The sequence below is a fragment of the Actinia tenebrosa genome, unplaced genomic scaffold (genome assembly GCF_029948245.1).
Source record: "Actinia tenebrosa isolate PJP-AT-01 unplaced genomic scaffold, QUT_ActTen_1.0 PGA_scaffold14__42_contigs__length_11649687, whole genome shotgun sequence".
In the NCBI taxonomy this organism is placed as follows: domain Eukaryota; kingdom Metazoa; phylum Cnidaria; class Anthozoa; order Actiniaria; family Actiniidae; genus Actinia; species Actinia tenebrosa.
The window spans coordinates 2,603,868-2,631,162 of record NW_028292574.1 but is presented as its reverse complement, the minus strand read 5'-3'; the positions used below and the strand labels follow the sequence as shown (position 1 = coordinate 2,631,162).

Genomic DNA, 27,295 nt, shown 5'->3' with positions numbered 1-27,295 from the left:
TTGTTCATATTTGGTCCAAAGATGAGCTGAGGAATACCACCCAAATGAATGTACTGATGTTCATTTTGAATAATTTTAGTTTTAATTTTGAGAAAAACGTGAAAATCGATTTTGGCCGTCGGCGCGGCTCAATTCAGCCTAAATCCGAGGTGAAAATGGTAGGTCTGCGAAAGGCGCTCGCGTATAAAAATGAAGCAAACTAGAGAAGATTTGTTTTTGGAATATGGTAAAGGAAAGATTAATGATTGTTTTAAACTAAAATGTAAATAGGGAAACGCGTTCTAATAAGCGAACAGGAATTTTTTATACACTACATTTTTCGGGTTCTCAAATATTTGAATTTCACCCTTAGTTTGCAAAGTGTATTTTCATGTGCACCGGCTGTTCGGATTTGGATCATTCAGAAGCAATAGGCTTAAGAAGCGTCTTTCAGACCATTTTGGGTCTGAAATACAGATAGTTGCCCAAAGAGGAAAAGCAAGTTTAGCTGAAAATTCGAAGAGAGGCCAGATCAATATCAGGCATCCACTAGCAAGCCGACAGAGACAAGAATCAGATGTAATAACAGATGAGAAATTTGTGTGGGCTCTAATCCGCTTGCTTGTCTCTAGAGATGACGATGGTGAAGAAAGTACAACATCTTGGAATGAATTCCATGAGATTGTTTCCAAAAACGTACCATCTAACCACACACTGTAATTAAATATGGTCCTCTTTACCCGAACTCTCCAACTTATCCGGCTGTTGTTCAGGCATCTCTGGATTACTTGATCTTGTTGATAACGAAAATGGTGCAAGACAGCACATGCGTGGTAACAGTAGACAAAGCCATTTATGATATAGTAAAAGATATGTAGCTCCCTTGACAGCAGCATAAGGTACAAATATTAACAAACATTCTATATGTTTTAAGATGATTATAAGATTTAAGAGGGCAAAACCCTCACATTTTGGGACTCTTTATGTTTTTCGAAATTCTAAAAGAAAACATTGACTAATCACTTTCAAAATCTGATTTTAAAAATATGCATAGTCAAGAAATACCCGCAGAAATATTCAATGCTAGTGGTAAGAGTTTGAGGCTTCCACATTGCAGAGAACTCCTTGGAATATCGGCCATTTCATGAAAGAGGGTGGTGTTTGCAAAAGAGGAACCGCCAATAAGGTTATCGCAGGGAAGGACTATTATAAGATGGTAAGATGTCATTCTCTAGTCAGTGAAGCGGTGGTAGGCCTAGCCTGGGATGCCTTTGAAAAATGGCTGCTAGGTAGTGAGCGCCACGATATTCTGAAATTTGGTGACAGCTTGGATAATCTTTATGAACCCTTGAAAAGCAAAGACGGAGAGGCAGCCCTTTCTAGTTGCATTTGTGTGATAATGGTTTGTTTGTGCTCACCAAAGAAATCATCGACGAAGCTAAATACTACTTTACCGCACTATATGGAAATAAGAGCGAATGCAACCTAAATACCGGTCGTCAGCACATGCGTGCGTCATCCAAAGCAGACCTGAGAATGCTTCCACCCACGGATGACGCCTTTCACTCACACTTACAACGACACTTTATCAGATAGCATTGTACAAAACAGCATACCAGAGCAATCAAAATGTTCCTCCTCCCACAGAGGTTGGCTGGGTTATAGTCGATATGGCAAATTATGCCCTGTCTTGATTACCATCCCAGCCAAGTCAGACACCCAGCAGCCAACAAGCTGCAAGGGCAAGACATCTAAATGTTTAAGAAACTGGTCCTGTGCAAAAGCTACAGTTCCGTGTTTTGTTGGATGCTTCTGCATGGGAAATACAACTGCGTGTGGTGGGATTGCTGAAGATTCCTCTTCTTGGGACGACGATTATTATGATGATGACGATGATGATCTTGATGATGATGTTCATGATGACGATGATGATGACGAAGATGATAATGATAATAATGATAAAAATGATGACGACGATGATGTTGACGACTATTATAATATTATTATAATATAATAATAATATATAAAAACTTGTACAGCGCTTATACAAGTTGATCTGTTCTAAGCGCTTTGAAAATAAATGATGATGAAAATGTTCACGATAAATTAAGGTAAGACTACGAAAGAGTAAAAACAAAAACTATGATTTGAAAGCTAATTTGAATAAATAAGTCTTAAGTTGTGATTTGAATGAAGCCAAATTAGTAGTGTCTCTTATTGATGACGGGAGCATGTTCCAAAGTTTAGGGGCAGCAACAGTAAAACAACGTAGACCATAAGATTGCAGATTGTAGGACTTGCCAGTTGGAGTTTAGAGCCAGATGAGAAGACGATCGAAGATTGCGTGAAGGTTTATAGGTAAAGATGAGATCTTGGATGTAGACAGGAGAGAGATTATGCAGGGCTTTGAAGGTAAGCAAAATTATTTTAAACTTGATCCTTTCAGCCACAGGAAGCCAGTGTAAATCAATGAGGACAGGAGTTATGTGATCATGTTTGCGTGACAAGGTGATGAGACGAGAAGAAGCATTCTGGACAGCTTGAAGCTTGTTAATGAGATTTTGGGGAAGGCCATACAGAAGAGAATTACAGTTATCGAGTTTTGAAGTGATGAATGCATGAACAAGTATTTCTGTGGTCTTGGAGGAGATGAATTTTCTGATTTGAGCTATGTTACGTAGATGATAGAAGACAGATTTGCAAGTATTGTTGATGTGTGGGACCATAGACAATGTAGAGTCGGGAATAACACCAATATTTCGAGCTTGAGACGAACAATTAATTACATCAGAGCCAAAGTGGAGGACAGGAAAAGGTCTTTGAGGATTGTGCTTGGATGAGAAGATTAAGAATTCAGTCTTGTCTTTATTCAGTTTAAGTTTGTTCAAAGTCATCCAATTATCAATGTCAGCAAGACAGTTTTCAATTAGAGTCATGGCATGATCAAGAGAAAAAGCACCATAACAAGAAAATGGTATGTACAGTTGTGCATCATCAGCATACAGGTGGAAAGACATCTTATGTTTACGAAGGAGATCAGCAACAGGTGAGGTGTAAAGCAGATACAATATTGGACCAAGAACAGAACCTGAGGTACACCACAATCAAGCTGGAGAAATTCAGATGAGGCACCATCAAGAGAGACAAATTGTGTACGATTAGAGAGGTAGGATTGGAACCATGAAAGAGCGCTATCACCAATTCCATATTTGGTATTAAAACGATTAAGAAGAATTTTGTGATCTACGGTATCAAAAGCAGCAGATGAATCAAGGAGAAGCAAGGCAACACAGGAGCGATTATCAATAGCTTAAAGAATGTCATTTTTGACATGAAGAAGAGCAGTTTCACAACTGTGGAAAGGCTTGTAGGTGGACTGCATGGGCTCATGAAGATTGTTTTCATATAGACAAGCATTGAGTTGAACGGCAACAACTTTTTCGATGAGTTTAGATACGGTTTTCAGATTAGAAATTGGACGATAGTTTCCATAAACTTCATGATCAAGAGACGGCTTTTTTAACATAGGTTTTAAGACAGCAACTTTTAACGAAGAGGGAACAGAACCAGTGAGAAGAGACGAATTAACAATATGGCAGATGATGGGTAGTAGCAATCCAAGATGACTACGAAGCAGACATGCAGGGAGGGGATCGAGATCGCAGGATTTTGATAACAGTTGTTTGGCAACGTTAGACAATTCTTCTGGAGATGTGGGTACAAATGAATCCAAGTGACATTGAAGAGGTGTTGAGTCCAGATGAGCAAAAGATACAGAGTCGGCAGGAGTGCGAGATGATTATTCTTCATGTTGATGATTTTATTCTTGAAAAAGTGTACAAAATTATTGGCAAGGAACTCAGATGAGGAGGCAGATGGAAGTTTTCTTTCTGGAGTGCGATGAAGAAGATTATTGACAGAACGGAAGAGGGCATTAAAGTCAGAATTGGCATCTTGAATTAGTTTTGAGTAAAAATTCATTTTAGCTTGAAAAATAAGTTTCTTAACAAGGTTACATTGATTAACATACAATTCACGGTCAATTGTCAGTTTAGTACGTCGCCAGCGTCGTTCGAGATTTCGTCGTTTAGTCTTGTTTTCTTTAATTTCATTACTATTCCAGGGAGCTCTTGGTCGAACAGAGAAAGATTTACATCTTAAGGGTGCATGATGATTTACAATCAAAGATAATACAGAGTCATATTATGAACATAGATCAGATAAATCAGTAGCAGGAGATAGACACAGTGAAGAATCAGTAATGTCACGGCGAAAGGCATCTAAATCGATTGACGATGATGATGACAATGGTGATGACGACGACGACTAAGCAGATAAAATACATGGACACAGCAAGATATAATTATGTGATAAACAAAACGCAAATTGCAGATATTTAAATTCAATTTATATGTAGCGTTGGCTTCGTTATCACCAGAAAAATTCTGCTAACATTTGGTCAGCTACAATTTCGATTTTAATGATTTAGCATAGGAGTCTATAGTATTTTTGTATAACCTCTATAAAGTCTTTATTTAATTAAGGTATCAGTGTACCCCTAGCGACCATTGTGCATTCAACTCTTAATAGCACAAAACCTTTTAATCGAAACCTCAACAAAGTATACATTTTTTGAAAGCTGAATAAATGTAGAAACCTGAGACCTTAAGATGGCACTTAACACAATTGAAAGTAGTTAAGTTTTATTTTTCGACGACATTTCACGATTTTTGGATAAAGCGAAAAGACACGATAATTTTAAGATAACCTTTTTCGTGAAAGGTTAAGGTTCAATTATACATATATCTGATATTGTGTTGTCTCTTGCCCGGTTTCCATGGAAACAAATGAAAAAAGCTTCACCTTTATTTGGCTGTACATACAAAAGCCGCTTAATAAATAACTTTAAATAACATTCACTTCACGTCTTGTCCATCCGAAAATAAATTCATAGCACTGGTTGCCATGGCAAAAGCAGAATGCATTAAACATGAGTAAAAGCAAAGTTTTGAACCGTTTTATCTTTAGTCAACCAAAGCGGTATTGTGTAAGTTTTTTACCAAATCGTATTTAATGGTTATGATGGTAATTTGGTCTATGTAAACAGTTGAAAAGTGTATAAAAAGGAGCTTTATATTCCACGATGGCCGGTTGCTAGGGCTTTTCCTCCCGGAAGATTTGTTCCTCCAATTTTTGGCTGACAGAGTAGTAGTTAATTGTATTTCAAATCAAGTAAGACACTTGAAAATATTGATTAGTGAAACTTTTTCTGGAAATTATTACAATTGGAAAAGTATTTTAAAATTTCGTCAAAATTGTGACGTCATTTGTGATACGTATTTTTAGCAACAGCGTTAAAAATTCAAAAAGCAGTGTTTAAAACATTCATGCGAAAAGTTACAGCTAATTAAAAATTTCAAATTTCCCGCCACATGACCATATATGGTCAAAATTTAAGGCTATTTCAACTCAAAGACAATTACAGAAATCGCAATGGGGAAAAGATAAAGTTGTTGTATAAAATCAAAACTGCAGTTTTTTCAGTTTGGGATGTGTGGTCTGTTACACGTACTTCGTCACAAATTACGTCATTATGACGTCATAGTGACGTATTTTTTGACGAAATCCGCGTAACCGACCACACATCCAAAACTCAAAATATTACTATTTTGCCTTTATGAAATTTTATCTTTTCTTCGTTGCGACTGCTTTTACTGTTTTCGCGCTAAAATAATTCGCGCTAAAATAACCCTAAGGTTTAACCATATATGGTAATGTGGCGGGAAATTTGAATTTCTTTAATTGGCTGTAACATTGGTCATTTAATGCAATTTAGATGGGGTTTTCACCAGAAATAATAGAATTATATACAGAAAACTAATATACGTTTTCTACCATCTCTTTCCAAATTCTTTAAGCCGATGGCAAATTTGGACATAATGTATGTCACAATAGCTGTCACATGACATGAAACGTAAATCTGTCGATAGCTTATTAATCATATTACTTTCTTGCCCAGTTTCGTTACGATGTATGCATTCTACTTTTGTCAATGGCCTAAAACTCTCAGTTTTGTATGATACGCGATGAAAAGCCATAGCAACCGACTATTCGTTATTCATCGATTTTAAAAAGGCTTTTGATTCCATTAATCATGGTATTCTTCTTAGAAAACTGCAAATGTACCAATTTGAGGATTTGGCATTTCAGTGGTTTACCTCATATTCATCTGGCCGACAACAATATGTTAAAGTGAACTCTACAACATCCTCTCTTCTAGAGATACAGCATGGTGTCCCACAGGTTCCATTTCGGGACCAATTTTGTTCCTGATCTTTATCAATGACGTGCCACTTTACATTCCAAACTCGAAAGTAACTTTCTACGCAGACGATGCTACTTTATCATTAAGTTCAAAGGTAAATAGCCCTGTGTTATCTAGCAAGGTGAATGAGGACTTGAGTTCTATCAGTCAGTGGTCTAGGATAAATAAGTTATTTGTCAATGATTGCAAGACAAAGGCCATGCTTGTCGCTGGTAAACGCCTACGGAAACGCATGAACAGTGAACAATCCCAATTCAACTTAACAATCAATGGATCAAATATAGAACAAGTTGAAAAGCATAAACTTCTTGGTGTGGTCTTAGACGATGACTTAACTTACGAAGCACATGTCGAGGAGCTATCATCTAAGGTATCTAAGCGTATTGGTGTTCTGCGAAGGATTAGTCCGTATCTGAAGCGTTCACAAAGGGAAATCTACTACAGTACTATTATAAAACCAACTCTAAGTTACGCTTCTCCTGTCTGGTCATCATGCTCTTCAGATAGTCTTAATAGACTATTCCGTCTTCAAAAGAGGACTGCAAGGATTATCACAGAAGCAGATATGAACTCTAGATCGATAGACTTGTTCAATTCTCTCGATTGGATACCATTTTATCAAGAAACACTTATTACTACCGGAGCACTTATGTATAAGAGAATTAATGGACAGACCCCTGAATATATGAATGAAAACCTTCTTACGAACGCTGATATACATAATAGAAATACTCGTTTTAAGAAATATAATTTTAGGTGCCCCCTCTTTCATCGACAGACCGAGGGTGGTAGAACTTTTACTGTTAGAGCCATTAAATTATGGAACAGTATGAACAATGACATTAAGCAATCACAATCAATTAAGGGCCTCAAAAAGGGTTTGTACGTTAAGTACTTAGGATATCAGAAAGAAAGTTTAACATTTTATTAGATTATTAGATTATTTGTATGAAAGTCATGTTCATTTTAGTAACGATGTAAGGCGTTTGTTCTGAGTCATGGGGGCTCCGTGCCAGCTTCACCCTAAGTCTTCCAGGTTGCGGCCTGAGGTGCTCTTGGCTTGGAGGAAACGTCTTACGTTATTATTATTATTTTTTATTAGAGATTCCTTAATTTTATTTATTTATTATTCACGTTTAGTTTGTTGTTAAATTTTGTTGATTCATTTCCTTTTTTTTTTTTCGATTATGTATTTTTTAGTATTTCTTAGTTTTTTATAGTTTTAATTTTCAGAGGGCCACTGGGTTTTCAGTACGATGTGTTTTATTGTAACTGTTGTGTGTCCCCTCTTTAAATAAAGTTTTATTATTATTATTATTATTATTATTATTATTATTATTATTATTATTATTATTATTATCGTGTTCGGTATAAAATTGTCATATGTATCTCGTATCTCATATTTGATCTATTACTTCAGATTTAGTTGTGAAAGGAGCCGAAAAGTGTATTTTTTCGAACTGTATAAACGTTTTTGGAAAATATTATTCTGGCCTGAGATGGGATGTTTTGAAGGATTACACCTAATTGCAAGAACATTGTCATACGAAAATAGAACATTAGTGATTTAGTGGGATAGGAGTTGTATTAAAAAACAAAAGAAGATCACTGAAGCTGAACTTTTTCTTTTGTCTTTTAATGTATTCCTTTCTCACTAAATCAATAATGTTCTAATATCGTATGACAACGTTCTTGCAAGCAGGTGTATAAGGTATTTGCTATATACTAATTTGTGAGTTGTTTTTCGTTTTGTTTAATAAATGATAATATATAATAATTATGTTAAGTATTTCCAATAGATCTGAAAAACAGCAATATTTTTTTTGAAGAAACAAGATTAATTTTGACAGTAAAGCAAGACATTTTAAAAGGTATTCACATTTTTTCATCAAAATAGTGCCATTCATTATTTTGTATTCTAATAATGTGTATTCACTCTACAATTAAGCCAGACATGACTGGTGAATGTCCTGCTTTTTGTGTCTTTTTGTGTTAACATCTTACCAAAAAGAAAAAAAAACCACAGCAGTTCTGCTTTTCAACCGTTATAAAAACACTTTCTGCAATTTATCAGTAATTTCTGTAGCCCCAACTCCTGCTAACTTGCAAAAATCACGAGTTATAAGGCGCTTTAACAGGACGATCTACTGAAATGCCAGATTTTGAAGGAACACTAATTTCTTTAGGCGGGCCATGTTTAAACTCAATAAACCATGGTGCGTAGCGTGTCCTCAGCAGCAACCTACTGGCCTTAATTATAGCGGAGCTCCCGCGCGAGCGGATCACCAGACTTAAAGAAAAAATGGTAAACCATTGAGTTGATTTTTCATGGCTTGGCTGACGTCACTTCCGTCCGTCTGTCCGTCCGTCCGTCCGTCCGTGTACACAACACAGGAATCCCGCTTGAAGTCAAAGCAAAACTACTCACAAATGCGGCTCTCAAATGCACAGAAAAAAATCGCTTTAGGACAAGTTATAGTCCAAAAACAATTTAAAAACTTTCATGTAGTCAAAGATGGAACAAGAAGTGTTCTTCAAGAATTCAGGTGTGTGTGTGTTTTTTTAGCAAAAAATCGTATATATATATATTTTTTTTTTTGACAAGCATTTTTCTCCACGAATCGACAAATCCGAAAGACTTTCTCTCAAAACTTTTTATATTTCTATAGATAAGCTTAATTTATTTTAATGCTGGAGGAAAAATAAGACGGAGAGCATATTACGACAACAAATATTCGTCCTTTATTTAGCTTTGTAAATCTTTAACAATTCGGTTGTTTTTAACTAACTATCGTATGTTTTTCGTTCAAGAAAAATACAGCTTTGTTCGCCTCCTATCGCGGGGTCCCACCGGCAAAACAAAGAAGACTTTCATTCAGAATCTTTATATCTTGCTACATATAATTTGTTTAATTATTGAATGAAATATAAATTTACACCAAATATTCAACTTTTTATTAAGCTCATCAAGGGCGGATACAGAGTTTTTTTTGAAGGGGGGTCTTAGGGGTAAATTTTGTGCGCAAAGGAATCCCAGTCGCATTTTTACCACAGGAAGCCCATTTGACCTCAGGAATGACAGGGGGGTCGCGACCCCCCTTTTCTCCCCTGCTTCCCCCTTGCTGTTTGAGCAAGTATGATTATAAAAAATGAGCTTAAATTTGTGTTGTTGAGAGATGTTATTGTATAGACCTAGACATTCACTTTAAAAAGCTAAAAAAATATCCAAAAACTTTTACAAACGCCAATTTACTGACAAGAAATTCATCATTTTGTATTTTCCTTGCCTTTTGCATTATTTTCTAGTTTGTCTCAGCTGTTCTTGTCAAGTTTAACTGAGTGTAAACTTCGTCTCATTCTGTAAAAGACTAATTAAGTAAGCTTATTTTCTGCTTTCAAGGTCTGTTTTTTGGTCTTGATTTGTCCTAAATCTCCAGATTTTCGATTCCAATGAAAGACATCCGAGGTAAATTTCACTAAACTTGATATTGTATTGTAATATCTATAGTTATCTTTCGTTTTTGCTTTTTTTTTAAGTAAAGGAGATTCAAAGCCTAAAACTCTCGGCCTTGGAAAACTTTGTCGAAGAATCTTCCAAGAACAAAACTAGCCCCTGGGGCTGGTGGTGAGTAGTGTACAAAATCCCTAAGTGGGAGAGTATACTCGTGCAAAGAAAACAGAAAAGAAAAAAGTGCATTTCAATTCGATTTCACTGCATGGTTTTTATTATGAGAGAAATTATCTTCATCTCGAATAAAAAATAATTGAAGATTTTTTTCCCGATCTTATTTTTACCTTTCAGTTTCATTCAAATTGTTCTCCCTGTTGTAGCGGTCAATTAATATATATTTTTAGGTTATTGTTATTTTTCTCGTTGTACCGTTCGTTGTTAATCCCTTCCTAGTCTCTAGTGTATTCGTTATGTTATGACGTCACTGGAAGAATCCACGCACGTTGTTTGCAGAGGAAGTAATCTTGGATTTTCGATCACTTCATAATCAGCAGCATATTTAAAAGCTTCACGAGCTTACCATGGGTTGCCTTTGATTCTCAATTCATGTCATAGTTTGTTTTCTTCTCACTATTTTGTCTATATATTCAGCCATGGCGATTGTACTGGCACGGGGGGTGGCGGTGGGGGAACGGGGGGGAGGGAGGGGAGGGAGGGAGGGAGGGATGGAGGGAGGGAGGGAGTGAGGGATGGAGGGAGGCAGGGAGGCAGGAGGCAGGGAGGGAGGGAGGGAGGGAGGAGGGAGGGAGGGAGGGAGGGAGGGAGGGATGAGGGAGGAGGGAGGAGGGAGTGAGGGAGGGAGTGAGGGAGGGAGGGAGGAGTGAGGGAGGGAGGGAGTGAGGGAGGGAGGGAGGTGATGGATGGAGGGAGGGAGGTGAGGGAGGAGGAGGAGGGAGGAGGAGGGAGGGAGGGGGGGGAGGGAGTGAGGGAGTGGAGGAGGGAGGGAGTAGTGATGAGGGAGTAGTTGAGTGATTATTATTGAGTATGTAGTGATGGATGTGAGGGAGGTATGGAGTTGATGAGTTAGTGATTTAGGTATTGATTTATTTATGTATTATTTATGTATTAGTTATTTATTTATTTATTGATTATTTATTTATTATTATTTATTTATTTATTATTTATTTATTTATGTATTTATTTATTTATTATTTATATGTATTTCATTTTATTTTTTATTTATTTATTTATTATTTATTGAACAGTTGAATATTTGGATAAGTCGTTTGGAGGCAGTGCAGGAAGGACGTCCCGTTGGAGCTCCTACAAAGGAGCCATATTTCTTCAATTAAAACATAATGAATCTAAACTAAACTATCCAAGCCGTAATACTTTATTTTGGAGAAGCTGGAAAGATGATAAATAACCAAGATGACCTTATTTCTGCGAATGACAGCCAAACTGAGCGTAAGCGAGGAAGACCTGGAAAACCTGTCAATGAGAAGTCAACGATCACGCAAGTGGAACCGAGAAAACGAGGTCGACCTAAAGGATCCAAAAATAAAAACCCAAAGGAAAAGCAAGCTGCATCAAATAGACTAAATTCTTCAGCAGTTGATATCTCAATTTTACAAGAAAATTCTATAGAATACGAGAACGAAATTAAATATGTATCTAGTCAACCGAATCCATCAACGAATTTGAATATTACAAACATTAATCTTCTCCCAAGAGATAACGCTGAATGGATCGATAAGATCGATAAGAATACATGTACATCTATTTCAATTAGTGATTGTTCTTCTGAAAGCGTGAGTAAGCCTGGTAATCTTCCATTATATACAAACGTTAACAAACCAACTACAATCTGCTGGGGTAAAAATTTAGAAGGCGTGGAAATTAATATTCCTACCATGGCCATACTAGAAGCTTACAACGAAATAACAACTTGGAGGAGAAATGTCTTTTTAGTTCCTTATGGGAGAACTGGTAGAGATTTTATCGATCAAATAACTTTACACATAGATGATTGGAATGCGTGCTCTGACAAACAGCATATTGCCTTAAAAGCTGCCTTTGTTCTGTTGGCTGTGGGTCTCCAAAAGCCAAATAAAAAGTCTAAAGCTAAAGAAAACCAGCGCATTCTGGCGAAACGTCTCGCACTCTGGAAGGTCGGTGAGCTCAATCAATTAATTCGCGAGGGGAGGATAATTCAAAGTCGCATGAAGAAACACAAGACCACATGTCCACCTGATCGATCAAAAGTCTTTGCAAAACTTGTGATGGAAGGACAAATTAACTCTGCATTGCGCTTCTTAAATGAATCAACAAACGGAGGCATATTACCACTTACAGATGACGTCATGACTCAACTCAAGGAGAAGCATCCTGAACCACAGCCAGCGAAATTGGGATCATTGCTATTCGGCCCAATTGATGATGAGATACCCGGGTCAATTTATAGTGAGATAGACGGTGATATGATCAGACAAGCAGCCCTGAGAACTAAAGGCTCGGGTGGCCCTTCAGGTATTGACGCTAATGGCTTCAGAAGAATTCTTGCCTGTAAGTCATTCAAGCAATCCTCCTCAAAGCTTTGTGAAGCACTAGCCACAATGACAAAGATCCTCTGTACAACATATGTAGATCCCACCACCATAGAGGCATTAGTTGCAAGTCGTTTGATACCGCTTGACAAAGGTGAAGGCAGCGTAAGACCCATTGGAGTTGGAGAGGTAATCAGAAGAATCATTGGAAAGTGCGTAATGAATGTGTCAAAGGATGACGTCATCGAGACCAGTGGCTCTCTCCAATAGCGCAGCGCGGTTATTACGTCACGAAATATGATACCTTTCGCGTGACTCAGACAAACAAACCATCTCAGTAGAAGAGGAATGACTGCAAATATAAATACTTCGTATCTAAATCCACTTAAAACAGCTACAAACTTGACTGAAAATGATGGAGTTCCTGGATCCAGGTTTGATGCTGACCCGGGAAACTATACTGTCTACCAGTTAAAGCGTTGGCTTAAATGCAGAGGCCTAAAAGTCACTGGAAAGCGTAGCGAACTGCTCGCACGTGTTCAGGATTGTATAAACGCTGGAAATTACCGCATTCTTGATCCGAGTATAGATGGAGGTAGGTGGCTCGATATTAAGGTATCCAAGGAATACAGCAAGGACGGAAAAATAATCAAAGAGCCAAAGAATAAAGTCCCTGAAATACCTACATCGGGCTGGAAAAACTTTCCATCCAATGACATACCGGCGCAGTTCAACTATGGACACGTTTATTTCTATGCTTTAGAATCGCTTCCATCACGATCAGAAAGTGAAGTCGTAGATCAAACGTCTGATGATAGTGATGATGAAGCAAAGGGACACGGACTCGGACATATGACTGACAAGCCTTTCAAGAACGGACGTAAATATGTTGACTCTGGCTTCGTACACGACGTTACTGACAACGAGAACAGTGATTATTATTTCCTTCGCGCGCACGTTTGGCCCTCAATGAAAACAGATCTTCCTCACAACGTATTGATAATTTTATCGATTCAAAGTGGCGCAGTTATACATGCATCGTGTGAGCCATGCAAAGCGTCAGAACTTGGCCGATGCAGCCACGTAGTTGCGGTTTTGCTGTTGTTATTAGACCACGTCAAAGAACACGGACATATCGTAACTACACCATGTACTAGCCAGGAGTGTTCATGGAACAAAGGAAAAAAGAGAAAGAAAAATCCCAAAAGACTCTCAGATGCCAAATATCCCTCCAAAAAAAAGAAAACACAAGTTCAAGTTATAGATTTCGATCCACGACCGCCTCAATACAGACAGGTAACATCGTCAATGACCAATAACTTTGTCTCTCGGCTACAATATGAAAATGCTAAGACCGGGAAAATTTCTATGTGGACGACACAACTGAAGGTTTCATATAATGATTACTCAGTAGACGATATTTGCTTGCCTTTGTTAAGAGAGAAGGTAGAAATCCTTGTTAAGAACTTAACTCCCTCATCACTCACCCAACTTTCTGACACAGAGCAACAGAGCCAAAGTGAAAAATGGCACTCTGAGAGATGGCTTCGACTAACCGCCTCCAAATGCCTTGAAGCTGTTAAGATTGGAAAACTTGTACTTGATGGATCCAAAAGTGCAGCCAGTCGAAGTGCGAAGTTTATATCATCTTACAAATGGAATATGGAGAGTGAAAACTACCAGTCTGTTTGGATGGCAAGAGGCTTAGAAAATGAAGCCGATGCTATATTGAAATACCAAGCTCAAACAAAGCATCAAGTTGTGGCATCTGGATTGTGGGTTAATCCCAAATACCCCTGGCTAGCATGTTCTCCTGATGGTCTTGTGGAAGAAGATGGTTTGCTAGAGATTAAGAGTCTAAAGGTTTTTCATGATCACACTATTCAAAGTGTGATCCAAGAGTCTGTTCTATCACAGGAAGTCATGAAAAGGCAGTGCTTTTACATAAAAGACAACGAATGTCTTTTAAAGCACAGTCATTCATATTACTATCAAACACAAATGCAACTCCTTGTAACAGAAAGGAAGTATTGTGACTTTGTATTGTATGCAAAGGAAGGTCCAGTGTCTGCTGAGAGGATTTACAGGGACGAATCATGCATATCAGACATACTACTCTCCCTTACAGCTTTCTGGACAAGAGTAGTTGCACCTGAAGTCTTTGAAATGAGGATTCCAAGAGATCTTTTGCCATTCGTGTTATCACATGATCACACATATGCTTCAGTTTCTAGCAGCGGTAGCTGTTCAACCAACCCAACCACATGCACTTCTCCTGGCAGTACTAGCTACCCAACCACATGTACCTCGTCTGGCAGTACTAGCTACCCAACCACATGCACTTCTCCTAGCAGTACGAGCTACCCAACCACATGCACTTCTCCTGGCAGTACTAGCTACCCAACCACATGTACCTCGTCTGGCAGTACTAGCTACCCAACCACGTGCACTTCTCCTGGCAGTACTAGCTACCCAACCACATGCACTTCTCCTGGCAGTACTAGCTACCCAACCACATGTACCTCGTCTGGCAGTACTAGCTACCCAACCACATGCACTTCTGTTAGCAGTACGGGCTACACAACCAGGTTTGCTGCATCTAGCACTAATCTCGTCATTTTGCCTTGGGGGTGTGTCACATCAGGTGGGATATCACTTACGAACACTTGCCCCATTGACAACTGGATCATGATATTTCAAAGTTTAGCAAAGTCGAACAGACTAAACCTTGATAATGTATATGGAGGGGGTGCTATTATTAAAACCTCATTGCATTTATTAGAACTTCACCAATATGGTGATGCAAAGGTTGCTGTAATACCACAAGCAGCAGCTCAGTTCAACAACTCTGGTGATATTGATTTGTATGGAAATGAAGCAGATTTTTTTTTGCCGCTTCTGAAGTCAGTCTTGACCACTGAATTTATATCAACTTGTGGTCTGCCTAACTGCCCTTCACCAGTTAAAATCTATAGAACATGCAACATCAATCTTAGTTGTTGTCCAGGTATAACCACATTTCAAAGTGCCTTTCATGAATGGCTGAATCCAAGTGTTTCCCTCTGCCGAAGAAGATTTCAGAACAAACCACTTACAGGCATTCCTTGTTTGCAAGATACTGTCACTGATTGCAATGGAAAGCAATACCTTGCCTGGTACTGTTCTGGACTGCGAGCAAATTCACCCAGACAATTTGTTTGCTTTAATAATGTCTTTGTCTTTTGTGTGGACTTACTCAGTAGAGCAGGTCATCTAGAATGGGAAGATTTACCAGCGACCCTTGTTATCAATTCCACCCAGTTATACCTTCACAGTGCCACTTTATGGAATGAAGGCCACTACATTAGCATCATAATTCATCATGGCACATGTTATATTTATGATGGACTTAAAGAGCACAGAAATCCACATTCTGGACTATCAGTATTCAAGGCAAGCCCAATGGGATATAAACTAAGCCATGTTATCTATGCTGCAGCTCAGTAATAATCTAGAGTACACTTTGAATAATTATGAATTAATAAATTGATGAATTAAGAAATAAGGATTTTTTATAGAGTGATTGCAAAATATACCAGTCAGTCTATATTAGTTACAACCTGTGTAAATGAGTGACTCTTCTATTTACATTATGTACATGTTAGTAAAATATGACAGTCCTGAAAGTGAAACTTATGTGTATTATTATATGCATGTATTTATTTACAAAGAACTTCTTGAAAATTCACAAGAGCACAGGCCACAACAACCATTTGAGTGGCAAGCGGTGCAAGGCTGAGGGGAATTTTTCTCCCTACTAGTTTAAATTGTTTGAGTCTTTGATTAAAACGTTCAATGTGAATTCTTGCTTTGGCAATTTTTCTGGTTTCCAACTCCTCTTTAGCTGTCAGAGACTTTCTTCCCTTTAAAAAGGCTGGGATTTTGAGTTTAACCTGCAGGGGGTTAACTAAATGTTGGACAGTAAATCCCCTGTCTGCAAGAATGACATCATTTGGCTCCAAGTCTTTGAGGATGCCACTTTCTTCAAATATCTGCACATCTGAGACGTCCCCTTCAAATAAATCGGACACAAAACAAGCTCCACCAGTAGGGGTACAGGCAATAAGGCACTTGAAAGTATTGCTGTGCTTGTAACTTGAATATGTATTTCCTTGCTGGGCAAAGTTTCTGGAGGTTTCAACTCGAAACTCTGTGCAGTCTATACTACATCGAACATTTTTGATTGACTTGAATACTTTTGGAAGGAAACGTCGCAAAAATTCCTTGGTAGGAAAAATTATTTTCTGCATTTGGCGGAATATCTTAAACATTAGCTGAATGTACGTAGTAAAGATGGTCCTGATATGGGTATCCTTTATTTCCTTGTCAGGGGTACTTAATAGGTGCGCCAGTGTTTTAATGTTAAAGCCCATTTTGAGTCTTAGGAGGCAAATGAACAGTTTCTCTCTGGATGACCATTTCGAGAGACGCCGCGAGCACTTAACTTTTATAACTCGGTTTCCTTTACAACCCCAAAATGATATTGTGTTCAAAGGACAAACTTCGTTCAAAAAATCGTAGAGGATGTCAAACTGAGACGAAGTTAGGCCAACATAGTACTTCATTAGGTTGGGGTCTTTACTGATCACTTCATAAGAAAGATTACTTACAATTTTTATCTTTTCTTCTGGTAGTTTAGCTTGATTACGAAGAATCAATGTCTCTACCTTGATCGCCAACTCATACTTAGAGATATTAGTCTGTGTAGCCTTGTTATTACCTGGCTCGTTGTCTTCAATAATTAGTTCTTCCTCCAACTCACAGGGCTCGTTAACGGTGGAAATGCAATCTTTCTCGTTGTCTGAATTCGACTTCTTCAAACAAGGTTTGTAAATATCTCTTTCCTTTGGCGCCTTCCTTTTGGTACGGCAAGCTTTCTTGGTTTCATTATCTCTCAGATTGGCTTTGAGAGGGTCGGGAAACTCATCTGTTGGACCTCTTTCTCCAACCCAATGGAGAGCACATATATAAGTGTTTCTGGTAATGTTCTTTAGCGAAAACGCTTCTCGAGAACAAGCATTGATCCACCTCTGACAACGCTCGAGGTCTTGTGATGGCTTGATGAATGGAATGAAGATCTTTTGGCCCAATTTCTCCATTTCTTTGAGCGATTCTGGAAGTCTATCGGGGTATCTTGAATCACTATTACATCTTCCCCAGCAGCAATGTTTCGTACTGACCATTTTGTCAAAAAAAACGACGAGAAAATATAAAGAAACTAGCGAGCGTAATGAAAACCGCTTTACATTTACTATGACCTTTGTGTTCTGTTTGTCTGAGTCATGCGGGGGGTCCGATCTCGTGACATCTATTTTTAGTATAACCGCGCTGCGCTATTGTGTGCAGGCCAGAGATCAGGGAATGAAGCTGCAGTTCACGCAATGAATACTATCTTTGCTGTAGATAACACAGATGCCGTACTTCTTATTGATGCATCAAATGCTTTCAACTCACTAAACAGAGCTGCTGCTTTGCACAACATCAGAATCCTTTGCCCTATTATTGCAGTTTATGCCATCAACTCGTACAGACAGTCAGCAAGATTATTCATCACAGGCGGGAAAGAACTCGTATCAGCTGAGGGAACAACACAAGGTGACCCACTGGCTATGGGTATGTACGCGTTGAGTATGCAGCCTCTTATTACAACATTGCAGGCTTTTTCTGACGCCAAGCAATGCTGGTTCGCTGATGACGCTAGTGGTGTAGGAAAAGCAGCGGATCTTAAAAAATGGTGGGACACTCTTAACCAGTACGGACCAGATCTTGGGTACTTACCCAACGCAAAGAAGTGCTGGGTTATAGTAAAGCCACCAAAAGAAGAAATCGTCAGAGAAACTTTTAAGGATACACCCATTAATGTAACAGTGGAGGGGCACAAACATCTTGGTGCAGTTCTTGGTTCCAGATCGTTTCTAAACGAGTACGTCACGGAAAAGATTGACAACTGGGTGAACGAGATCACCAAATTAGCAGAATTTGCTCTATCACAGCCACAGGCCTGTTACGCTGCCTACACGTTTGGCTTAAAACATCGCTGGACGTACTTTCTTCGCACACTTCCAGATATCTCAGACCTACTGAAACCTTTAGAAGCTGCCATCTCCGACGTGTTTATACCCGCCATGACACAAAAAGATTGTGATGAAGATGATCGCAAGATTTTATCGCTACCGACACGATATGGAGGTATCGGTATTACTAACCCGTGTATTGACGCAAAGTATGAATTCTCATCGTCAGTCAAAGTAAGTGCCCCACTTGTGGAGAAGATTATCTCCCAGTCTCACGAGTTGCCAGATGAAATTGAAGTGAAAACAGCAAAGCAGAAATGTCACACTGAGAAAGAAAAAGCATCCAAAGATGCGTTTGAAAGCCTGAAGGAAAGTCTACCAAAGATTAAAGCCAGATCCTTGGACTTAGCCGCAGAGAAAGGAGCATCAACATGGTTAACTGTAATTCCTCTTAAGGAAATGGGATTCGACTTGAACAAGAGAGAATTTAGAGACGCTTTACGTCTCCGTTATAATTGGTCTTTCAGAGACATTCCATCAAAGTGTGTATGTGGTGAAGATTTCTCGGTCGATCACGCAATGATATGTAAACGTGGTGGATTCGTAATTCAACGTCACAACGAATTACGCAATCTGGAGGCTGAGCTTCTTAGCACAGTATGCAACGACGTAGAGATTGAGCCCTTGTTACAATCAATCTCAGATGAGAAACTAAGCAAAGGAGCAAACAAAGCTGCAGACGCAAGACTTGACATCCATGCACGAGGTTTCTGGGAGAAGCAACGTTCTGCCTTTTTTGACGTAAGGGTTTGTCACCCAAATGCAGATACGTACAAAGATCTAGATCTACCCAAAATCTACAAGCTACATGAAAATGACAAGAAGCGGAAATACACCGAAAGAGTAAACGAAATCGAACATGGAACATTTACTCCCCTTGTCTTTTGTACAACAGGAGGTATGAGTAAAGAATGCAAAACATATCACAGCAGGCTTGCTGAACTGATAGCCCGAAAGAAAGGTGAAGAGTACCACAAAACAATGGCATGGATTAGGGCCAAGACTTGTTTCTCTCTGTTAAGGTCTGCACTTGTATGTCTACGAGGCTCAAGGACTATAAAAAGAACTTATAATGATATAAACAATATAGACTTAGACATTCAGGTTGCTGAAAGCGCCATTTTATAAATTTAGATTTTTAGCTTATTAACGTAGATTTTTAGATAAAGATACATAGTTATATATTTAATATATATTTCAATTTTCCTTATTAGTCAGTTTTTCATCTTATAATTCCTTCTTCTTTGTAAGTATTATATATTAACATATTCATATTTAAATAATGGACAAATTCTATTCGTTTTTTACAATCTTGAAAAAATGTATAAATATTTAAAAATCATTAATTATTGATTAGAGATTATTGTTATTATTAATTATTGATTAAAGACTATATGAATTATAAAAAAATTTATTTATTTATTTATTTATTTATTTATTTATTTATTTATTTATTTATTTATTTATTTATTTATTTATTTATTTATTTATTTATTTATTTATTTATTTATTTATTTATTTATTTATTTATTTATTTATTTATTTATTTATTTATTTATTTATTTATTTATTTAGAGGCTTCCACTCAATCAAAATACAAAAGTTACAATATATAAAAAAACATGGTAAAGAGAGAGAGAGAGAGAGAGAGAGAGAGAGAGAGAGAGAGAGAGAGAGAGAAACTGATAATAATGCAAGAAAATACAAGTACAAGACAGACTGATTGAGGAACAACGGACACAAGGTCCCATCAAAGTTACTCTCAACTAAAGTTATAATAACACAAAAACAAGAAAATGTATGTAGGATAAAACGAATAAACTGAAGTCTAGTGCATCATTAAGCCAGAGAGAAAAAAACACAACATTAACAACAACAACAACGACAAAAAACAAACGACACAAGGGAAAGAAAGAAAAAAAAATCAGAAATAAAAAAACTAGAACAGGTTGGAAAGGCTTATGGAAACAACTAGCTCAATGGAAATTTTACACTTTTCTGCACTGAATTACTCATTTCTGCATTATAATACGTTTCAACAACACCCTCTAAGCCAATCAGAATTGAGTATTTTTTTCATGTATGTTATTACCTGTCTTATATGCGATTACCTGTGATGGCCTGTGATTACATGCGATTAGCTGTGATTAGCTGTGATTAGCTGTGATGGCCTGTGATTGCCTGTAATTACATGTGATTACCAGCGATTGCCTGTGATTACCTGTGATTCCCTCTGATCACCTGCGATGGCCTGCGATTACCTGTGATTACCTGTGATTACCTGTGATTACCTGTGTTTACCTGTGATGGCCTGTGATTACTTGTGATCACCAGTGATTACCCGTAATTACCCGTGATTACCTGTGATTACCTGTGATTACCTTTGATTACCTGTGATTACCTTTGATTACCTGTAATTACCTGTGATTACCTGTGTTTACCTGTGATTACCTGTGATTACCTTTGATTACCTGTGATTACCTTTGATTACCTGTAATTACCTGTGATTACCTGTGTTTACCTGTGATTACCCGTGATTACCTGTGATTACCTATGATTACCTGTGATTACCTGTGAATACCTGTGATGGCCTGTGAGTACCTGCGATTACTTGTGATTACCTGTGATTACCTGTGATTACCTGTGAATAATCCTTAACCGTCTGGTTCTTACCCGTGATTTGGAGTCCTTATCTCCTTACCTTTGATTTAAATTGATCTTACAGTGTAAGAATAGTTTCTGAGTGAATATATTTCATCATGTAAAAAATTTAGACGCGACGAGAAGGTCTTTTTGGTGGGGTGAAAGAGGAACACAGGGAAACAAATACTCAAGAATTCAGAGGAGGCTAATTACGAGTTTGCCATACGACAATTTTAGTCTTGATCAAAGTTTTAAAATCGTTTTTAGTAAGATCGATCTTGTAGGATCAGTAGTCAAGTTGTCAATTTACCCCTTTGTGCTCACTCTTAATTTTTTAAGGCAGCATTTTTTTTTGAACGGAAAATGCACATTTTTTTGGAAGTCCAAATAGGCCAAATATTTCATAATATGACTCAATTAACATTAAGAAAACCAGACTTTTAATAATTCAAGCTTGGGAGCCAGTTGCAGTCGAGAAATTTGGCATTGAAAACCTACCCGCCATCAAAAATTTAACCCATGGCCAAAAGACATTTCGGTCAACGGTAATGCGCTGTGTGACGCCATTTCCTCCATATATGCGATTTCTTTGGTCATAGTTAATATAAATTTGGGCACTGCCTAAAAGCGGAGCTCCCATTGTTTTAGACACAATACCGCCACCCGGTTAGCTCAGTTGGTAAGAGCATCGGTCTGTTGTGCAGAAGGTCGGGTTTAAGCTTCGGCCGGACCAACGCTCAGGTTCTTAAAATAACTGAGGAGAAGGTGCTGCCTTTGTAATTATATCTGTAAATGGTTAGACCTTCAGGTCTTCTCGGACAAGGACTTAAAACCGTAGTTCCCGTCTTTCTTCACTATATAACCCTGTATAAGGCGGACGTTAAAGATCCCCTGAAGACGCTGGTAACGACCATCTTCAGTGCCCGTGCTAACCGGCTGCCTTATCAATTGGGTCGCAAGGGAAAATCAGACAGGAGTAGACATACATAAACATACGTATATATTCTAACTTATTTGGAACTAAGTTGATGTGCAACTTTGTACAAAACGCCAAATAAAATATGTCTGTCTGTCATCCTTTTTATTTGAAAGACAAAAATAAGAATATTCATTTTCTTGAATTAATAAAAGTCGCTTACAATAATAATAAAAAATATATATTGAAAAAAAAATCTAGAGGAAAGGAGAAAAAAGTTCTGTTAATAAGGTGGGAATCGAACTCACGTCCACCAACTTTAATTAGATAATTAATTATAAAATACAGAAGAAAAAAAAAAAAAAAAGTAGTGCCTTCATGACATACCCCGAGACTTCCGCTGCGTCATCGTATGGACTTCGGACATGAAGGCGATTAAGTCCCTCTGCCCTTGGGTGTACGGATTACGCAGGATAGTGTTCTAGCCGAAGCATCAGGGGAGAGACTAGCCGGCCCCCAGACCATATCTACAGCTTATAGTACACTCAACAAAAAATTACTCGCCTCTGATTGGTCGAGAGGAGTACAATTATAGCGTTAATTGTACTCCGTAGGAGTACCGAATTAAGTCGCTATGGCAACACGGCCAAAACGATGTCAAAACAATTATTTTCTATCATTTTGTACTTAAAAGACATAAATAAAATTTTAAAGCCGTAAGAACTAATCTTTTTTATGCATTTCAGTTGCGCGATGGACTGAAAATCAAATAGACAAAGATGAACGGCGTCGCTTTGCATTTCTTACTGAAATTTTGTTGAGTGAACTATAAACAAAAAATCGCACGATCTTCTCGTACAATTTGGAATTAATAGACACTCGTAATGTTTTGAAAGTTCTTTAATTGTACTCGCCTAAAGGCTCGCGCAATTACAAGTCGTGCGATTTCCTATACTAATCCCTTGCACTCTGCCACGCACTGGCACGTTGATTTGAAGTGGGGAAAAATCTAGTATATTTGGTGCATTGTTTTCATGGCTATTGTTTTGCTAATTTCCTGAAATCGTGGCCCAGTGGAAAAAACGCTATAGTGTAACCCATTGCTGTAAACCTACTGCAAGAGAATATGAACTAAGAGAAGGAATCCCCGTGCCCCATCTTGTGCACACTTTGATGCTATTTTTAGAATCTATTCTAAAAATATCATCCAATGATATCATTTATTTGATCGTTTGATTTTCTGCACGCGCATAGTACGCGCGCGCTCTACGCTGTCTCGCTGTTTGCTAACTTTTCTTGTGCTTTTATTATGTTCAAATGTTCAAATCTGCCCTCAAGATGACGATGTAGGTCGAAAGCTTTGGAAAATAAATGTAAAAATACTTCAGAAATTAAAAAAAACTACTACTTCAGTTTCCTGTCGTATTTGCCAAGCTTTCGACGTGCACATTCATATCCAGGGCAGAGTCGAAATAACGGAAAAACCCCAAAAACGTAAGCGAACAGCGTAGAGCGCGCGCAGTAAATATGATGCGCGTGCAAACAAACAAATGGTTTAAAAATAGCATTAAACTTTGCATATGATGGTTACAAGGCTATATAGGTGGAATTCCTTTTCTTAGTTCATTTTCTTGCCTACTGCAAATGCTTTGAAAAGTCTTTGAACAACAGATTAGCTACCATTTTGCCGTTTTGCTTCTGACGGTTTTTTAATGTTTATATTAAGTGATAAAAACTGATTCATCGGCAAATGGTATGCATAAAACTTTTTTTTTTTTGCTGAAAGTTCTGGGTTGAAAAACAAGTTCACACTCTAGAAACAAAATTTTCCAGTCGACAAACTAGAGGCTAGTAATCATGCTGGCTGGCAGAGCTACATAAATGACGAATACTTGGTTTAAAATGTATTCCTTTTTTATATTTATTTAAATACATTATCTATAAAAATCGTATTAGAACTATTAAAGAAAGACTAATTTGATTTGCCGATATAGGACCCGGTAGAAGGCGAACTTTACACTTGAAGAACACTTCTTGATCCATCTTTAACTACATGAAAATGATTTTTATGCTGTGGCTCTTGGTCCAAAATTAGTCCCAAAGCGATGTTTAATATATATTTAGGCACTGCCTAAAAGCGGAGCTCCCGTTACGAAAGTCACAGGGAGCCCAATTTGAATGAATCTGAAAAGTAAAAATATAATCGGGAAAAAAATATTAAATTATTTTCTATTCGAGATGAAGATAATTAGTTTAGTTTAGTTATTAATATTTTGTCAATAGAAAATAACGGAGACTTTAACACTACATGGCAAAGCCCCAATTGCTGTTCAGCTCCTTATAAACTACAAATAGATAAGAAAGGATGATAATAGAAGAAGAAGAAGAAGAATAGAATAAATAATAATTAACGAAAACGATGGAACACTTATACCTTAGGCAAAAAGATAGTAATGCTGTACGAGATTATTAACGCGCTAAGTTAAGGCGGTCTGTATAAATTTGTTTTTTTTTTAATCCTTACAGTGCGACTACTCCAACATATTCGATATGCGATATTCTAACGGAAGTAAGTTAAGTTTATCTAGTCTCTCTTTACCTTTCTATCAGGATAATTCAAAATGAATTTGGTAACGTAACCTACGATGTAAAGCTGTGTAGGGAGACCACAGACACGAGGCATATTATCGGTCTAACTAAAGCAGTATACATAAGTTTTCTTTTTGATATGTCGGTAATGTCTTTACCACACACTCGCTTTACGAGCCCGAGGACTCTGTTTCCCTTTGCGCACATGTTCTTGATATGAGTAGCCCATGACAACTCACTAGTGACAATAAACCCAAGGTATTTGATTGAAGGAACAGACTCAAGGTTTTGATCATGGAGGTGGTATCTGTCAAGCTGTCCGCGATAATAAAAACCATGCAGTGAATTCTAATCGAAATGCACTATATACATCGTTTTCTTTTGCACACAACTTACTACCAGCCCCCCAGGGGCTAGTTTTGTTCTTGGGAGATTCTTCGACAAAGTTTTCCATGTCCAGGTCGCGGTAAAAAGCTGAAACAGAAACAGCGGAAAGCTGAAAGAGCTGAAATAGCTGAAAAGTGCAGAAATGTCATAAATTCAACCTATTTCTGTACTTGAATTACTTTCATCACTCTTATTATCATGAAATAGCTGAAAGAGCTTTGATTTTTTCCTTTATATACTATGCCGAGAAAAGCCAAAAAAAAAACAACAAACAAACAAACAAACAAACAAAAAAAACAAAAACAACAACAACAACAATAGCAATACATCTAGTATAGCTCAGTCCGAGAAGCGCTTGACAATGTTTTCATGAAATTATCGATGGCGACAATTTGGAAGATTCTTTTTCAGTCTTCGGTACACTAAGTATCACGATTTTAGTAGTTTCTTTGTAGGAAAAACAAAAAAACAAAAACAAAAACAAAACAAAACAATAAAAACGAAGACAAAAACAAAAAATGAAAAAAATAAAAAAATAAAACAAAACAAAACACACGACCACATCAACAATGCTGTAAATATAATATCGTCTCTAAATAAATATCATCATCATCATCATTTTTATTATTATATAATATTATTATTATTATTATTATTCGTTTCATGTTAGATTCAAGTAGATGATTGTAAACTACCTGCAGTGAGGTTTATGATTGTATATTGCAAAAAAAAAAAAAAATAAAGCTATAATAAAGTTTCCATTATTAATTATTATTTCGTTCCCGAGAAGGGTCTGACATTCTAGACAAAGATATAGCGGTTGATTCGGCTTTTTCATAAAAGTATTGGCCAAAGTTTGGATAGCCGAAGATTTTGCCTATTTGAGACCGCGACCAGCTGCCTGCACGGCCGTATGATGACGGTTCATACCTATAGTACCACAATCTTTTTCAAATTATCTTTTTATATACAAATGTCAAACCTCCTTTCTTTGAGAACTTGAAGACAAAAATAAAAGTAAAGCTACTAGAATAAACGAAGCTACTGAAAGGGATTGTGGTATTTGAGGTGCCTAACTTCATCATGCAAAGGGTTTTGTACACTCAACTAAAATACTTACGACATATACACATGTCAAAATACCTTCCATTTAGATAAGCAAACAGTTTTTTTGAAAACGGCGAATGTAGAAGGTGAAGGCAGTGCTATTTTATGTAAAAAATATGTTCCGTGAAAGAGTCCCAGTATAATGACATGGCTTTAAACTGTCTTCGCAGTAGGCGAGCGACGTTATGTTGACCAATGAGCAGCCCGTTGCTAAGAAAAGGTGCTTGGTCTTCCAGAAAAAGTAACTTGATCAACGTCACAATATGAAGTTGGACTTCTTAGTGGCTGTTCAGTATCAAAGAAATATTTTCAAAGCTGACCATTCACCGAGCGGTCCGGCACTGAAACTCTTCTAGCCTAGTCCCCCCCACAGCCGCTTTCAGTGTCGTCACGTAACGCTTTCTCCCCTGACTAGCGGCTGCTTACCCGAGCACAACATTCCTTTCCTATGAATTAACCAATCACGGCTTAGTTCTCGAAAACCAGGAACCATTCGCGCCATATGGAAAACAAGATGCGTCGTTAGAGAAAGGCTTCGAGATAGCAGCTAAGAAATTTCGCACCAAACACTTTAATGATCACCAGAAAGACGCTATACGAAAGATTTTACAAGAAAAACAAGATTTCTTTGAAAATCTGCCTACTGGATATGGGAAATCGTTCAAAAGAATAAAATATGGCGCTCTAGAGCATAGCCCAGTAATTTCTTTCGAGACAAGCTAGAGCAATTTTTGAATAACAGGAGTTCGAAGTTCTTGACATTTCATATAAATTGCTAACGCAACGTTAGAAGGTTGGCCATAAGATAACGCTTTAGCTAACGATTCGTGTTCACTTTGCACGACTTTTCTAACAGTGTGAACAAAACAAAACAACTTTTCTAACAGCATCAAATTGAGCTAATTCTCTCAGTATACGCGAAGTAAATACCAGAACTGTGAGCGTTACCCAGAAGTTTACAATGAATACCCGTGGAAGTCAACGGTGTGACAGTGTCAGATTTAAAAGTTATCTAGCCTTTTTGCGATTACACTGCATTCGTTGCTTAAAATAAGTGATCTGCGCGGCTCATCTTCTTCGTTTATTAAAAATACTGTCAGACTTTATGTTTGAATTCAATCTCTTAAATCTTGAGTCTTCTCGTTTAACTTCCATGAGTCTAAATTACGCTTCTAAAAAGAGTTTTCCAGTTTCTCTTTGTTTCTAATATTTTGGTACGAGCTCGTTAGCAAGTACAAA

The 27,295-nt window shown here is 37.6% G+C and overlaps 5 protein-coding genes across 5 annotated transcripts; 3 read left to right on the top strand and 2 right to left on the bottom strand.

Annotated features, from left to right (window-relative positions):
• Positions 1-2,222: 2,222 nt before the first annotated feature.
• On the bottom strand, positions 2,223-2,996 carry LOC148911207 (uncharacterized). Its single transcript, XM_089029911.1, has one exon. The coding sequence runs from the start codon at positions 2,994-2,996 to the stop codon at positions 2,223-2,225; it is 774 nt and encodes a 257-aa protein (XP_088886037.1).
• Positions 2,997-6,503: 3,507 nt separating this feature from the next.
• LOC148911206 (uncharacterized) lies at positions 6,504-7,235 on the top strand. The gene has a single exon (XM_089029910.1). The coding sequence runs from the start codon at positions 6,504-6,506 to the stop codon at positions 7,233-7,235; it is 732 nt and encodes a 243-aa protein (XP_088886036.1).
• Positions 7,236-11,045: 3,810 nt separating this feature from the next.
• Positions 11,046-19,664, top strand: LOC148911203 (uncharacterized). Its single transcript, XM_089029529.1, has 2 exons — positions 11,046-12,567; positions 17,676-19,664. Exons 1-2 carry the CDS (start codon positions 11,171-11,173, stop codon positions 19,540-19,542), a joined length of 3,264 nt encoding a protein of 1,087 aa, XP_088885655.1. The 5' UTR covers positions 11,046-11,170; the 3' UTR covers positions 19,543-19,664.
• On the top strand, positions 12,577-15,787 carry LOC148911205 (uncharacterized). Its single transcript, XM_089029870.1, has one exon. The coding sequence runs from the start codon at positions 12,650-12,652 to the stop codon at positions 15,785-15,787; it is 3,138 nt and encodes a 1,045-aa protein (XP_088885996.1). The 5' UTR covers positions 12,577-12,649.
• Positions 15,656-17,672, bottom strand: LOC148911204 (uncharacterized). Its single transcript, XM_089029528.1, has one exon. It carries the CDS (start codon positions 17,521-17,523, stop codon positions 16,000-16,002), a length of 1,524 nt encoding a protein of 507 aa, XP_088885654.1. The 5' UTR covers positions 17,524-17,672; the 3' UTR covers positions 15,656-15,999.
• Positions 19,665-27,295: the final 7,631 nt, after the last annotated feature.

Bases quoted from the DNA above. Each gene is read 5' to 3' on its own strand.
- LOC148911207 (XM_089029911.1), bottom strand. From the start codon at position 2,996: ATGTCTTTCCACCTGTATGCTGATGATGCACAACTGTACATACCATTT.
- LOC148911206 (XM_089029910.1), top strand. From the start codon at position 6,504: ATGCTTGTCGCTGGTAAACGCCTACGGAAACGCATGAACAGTGAACAA.
- LOC148911203 (XM_089029529.1), top strand. From the start codon at position 11,171: ATGATAAATAACCAAGATGACCTTATTTCTGCGAATGACAGCCAAACT. The intron at 12,568-17,675 runs ATAGCGCAGCGC...CCGCGCTGCGCT, and splicing joins GAGACCAGTGGCTCTCTCCA to ATTGTGTGCAGGCCAGAGAT.
- LOC148911205 (XM_089029870.1), top strand. From the start codon at position 12,650: ATGACTGCAAATATAAATACTTCGTATCTAAATCCACTTAAAACAGCT.
- LOC148911204 (XM_089029528.1), bottom strand. From the start codon at position 17,523: ATGGTCAGTACGAAACATTGCTGCTGGGGAAGATGTAATAGTGATTCA.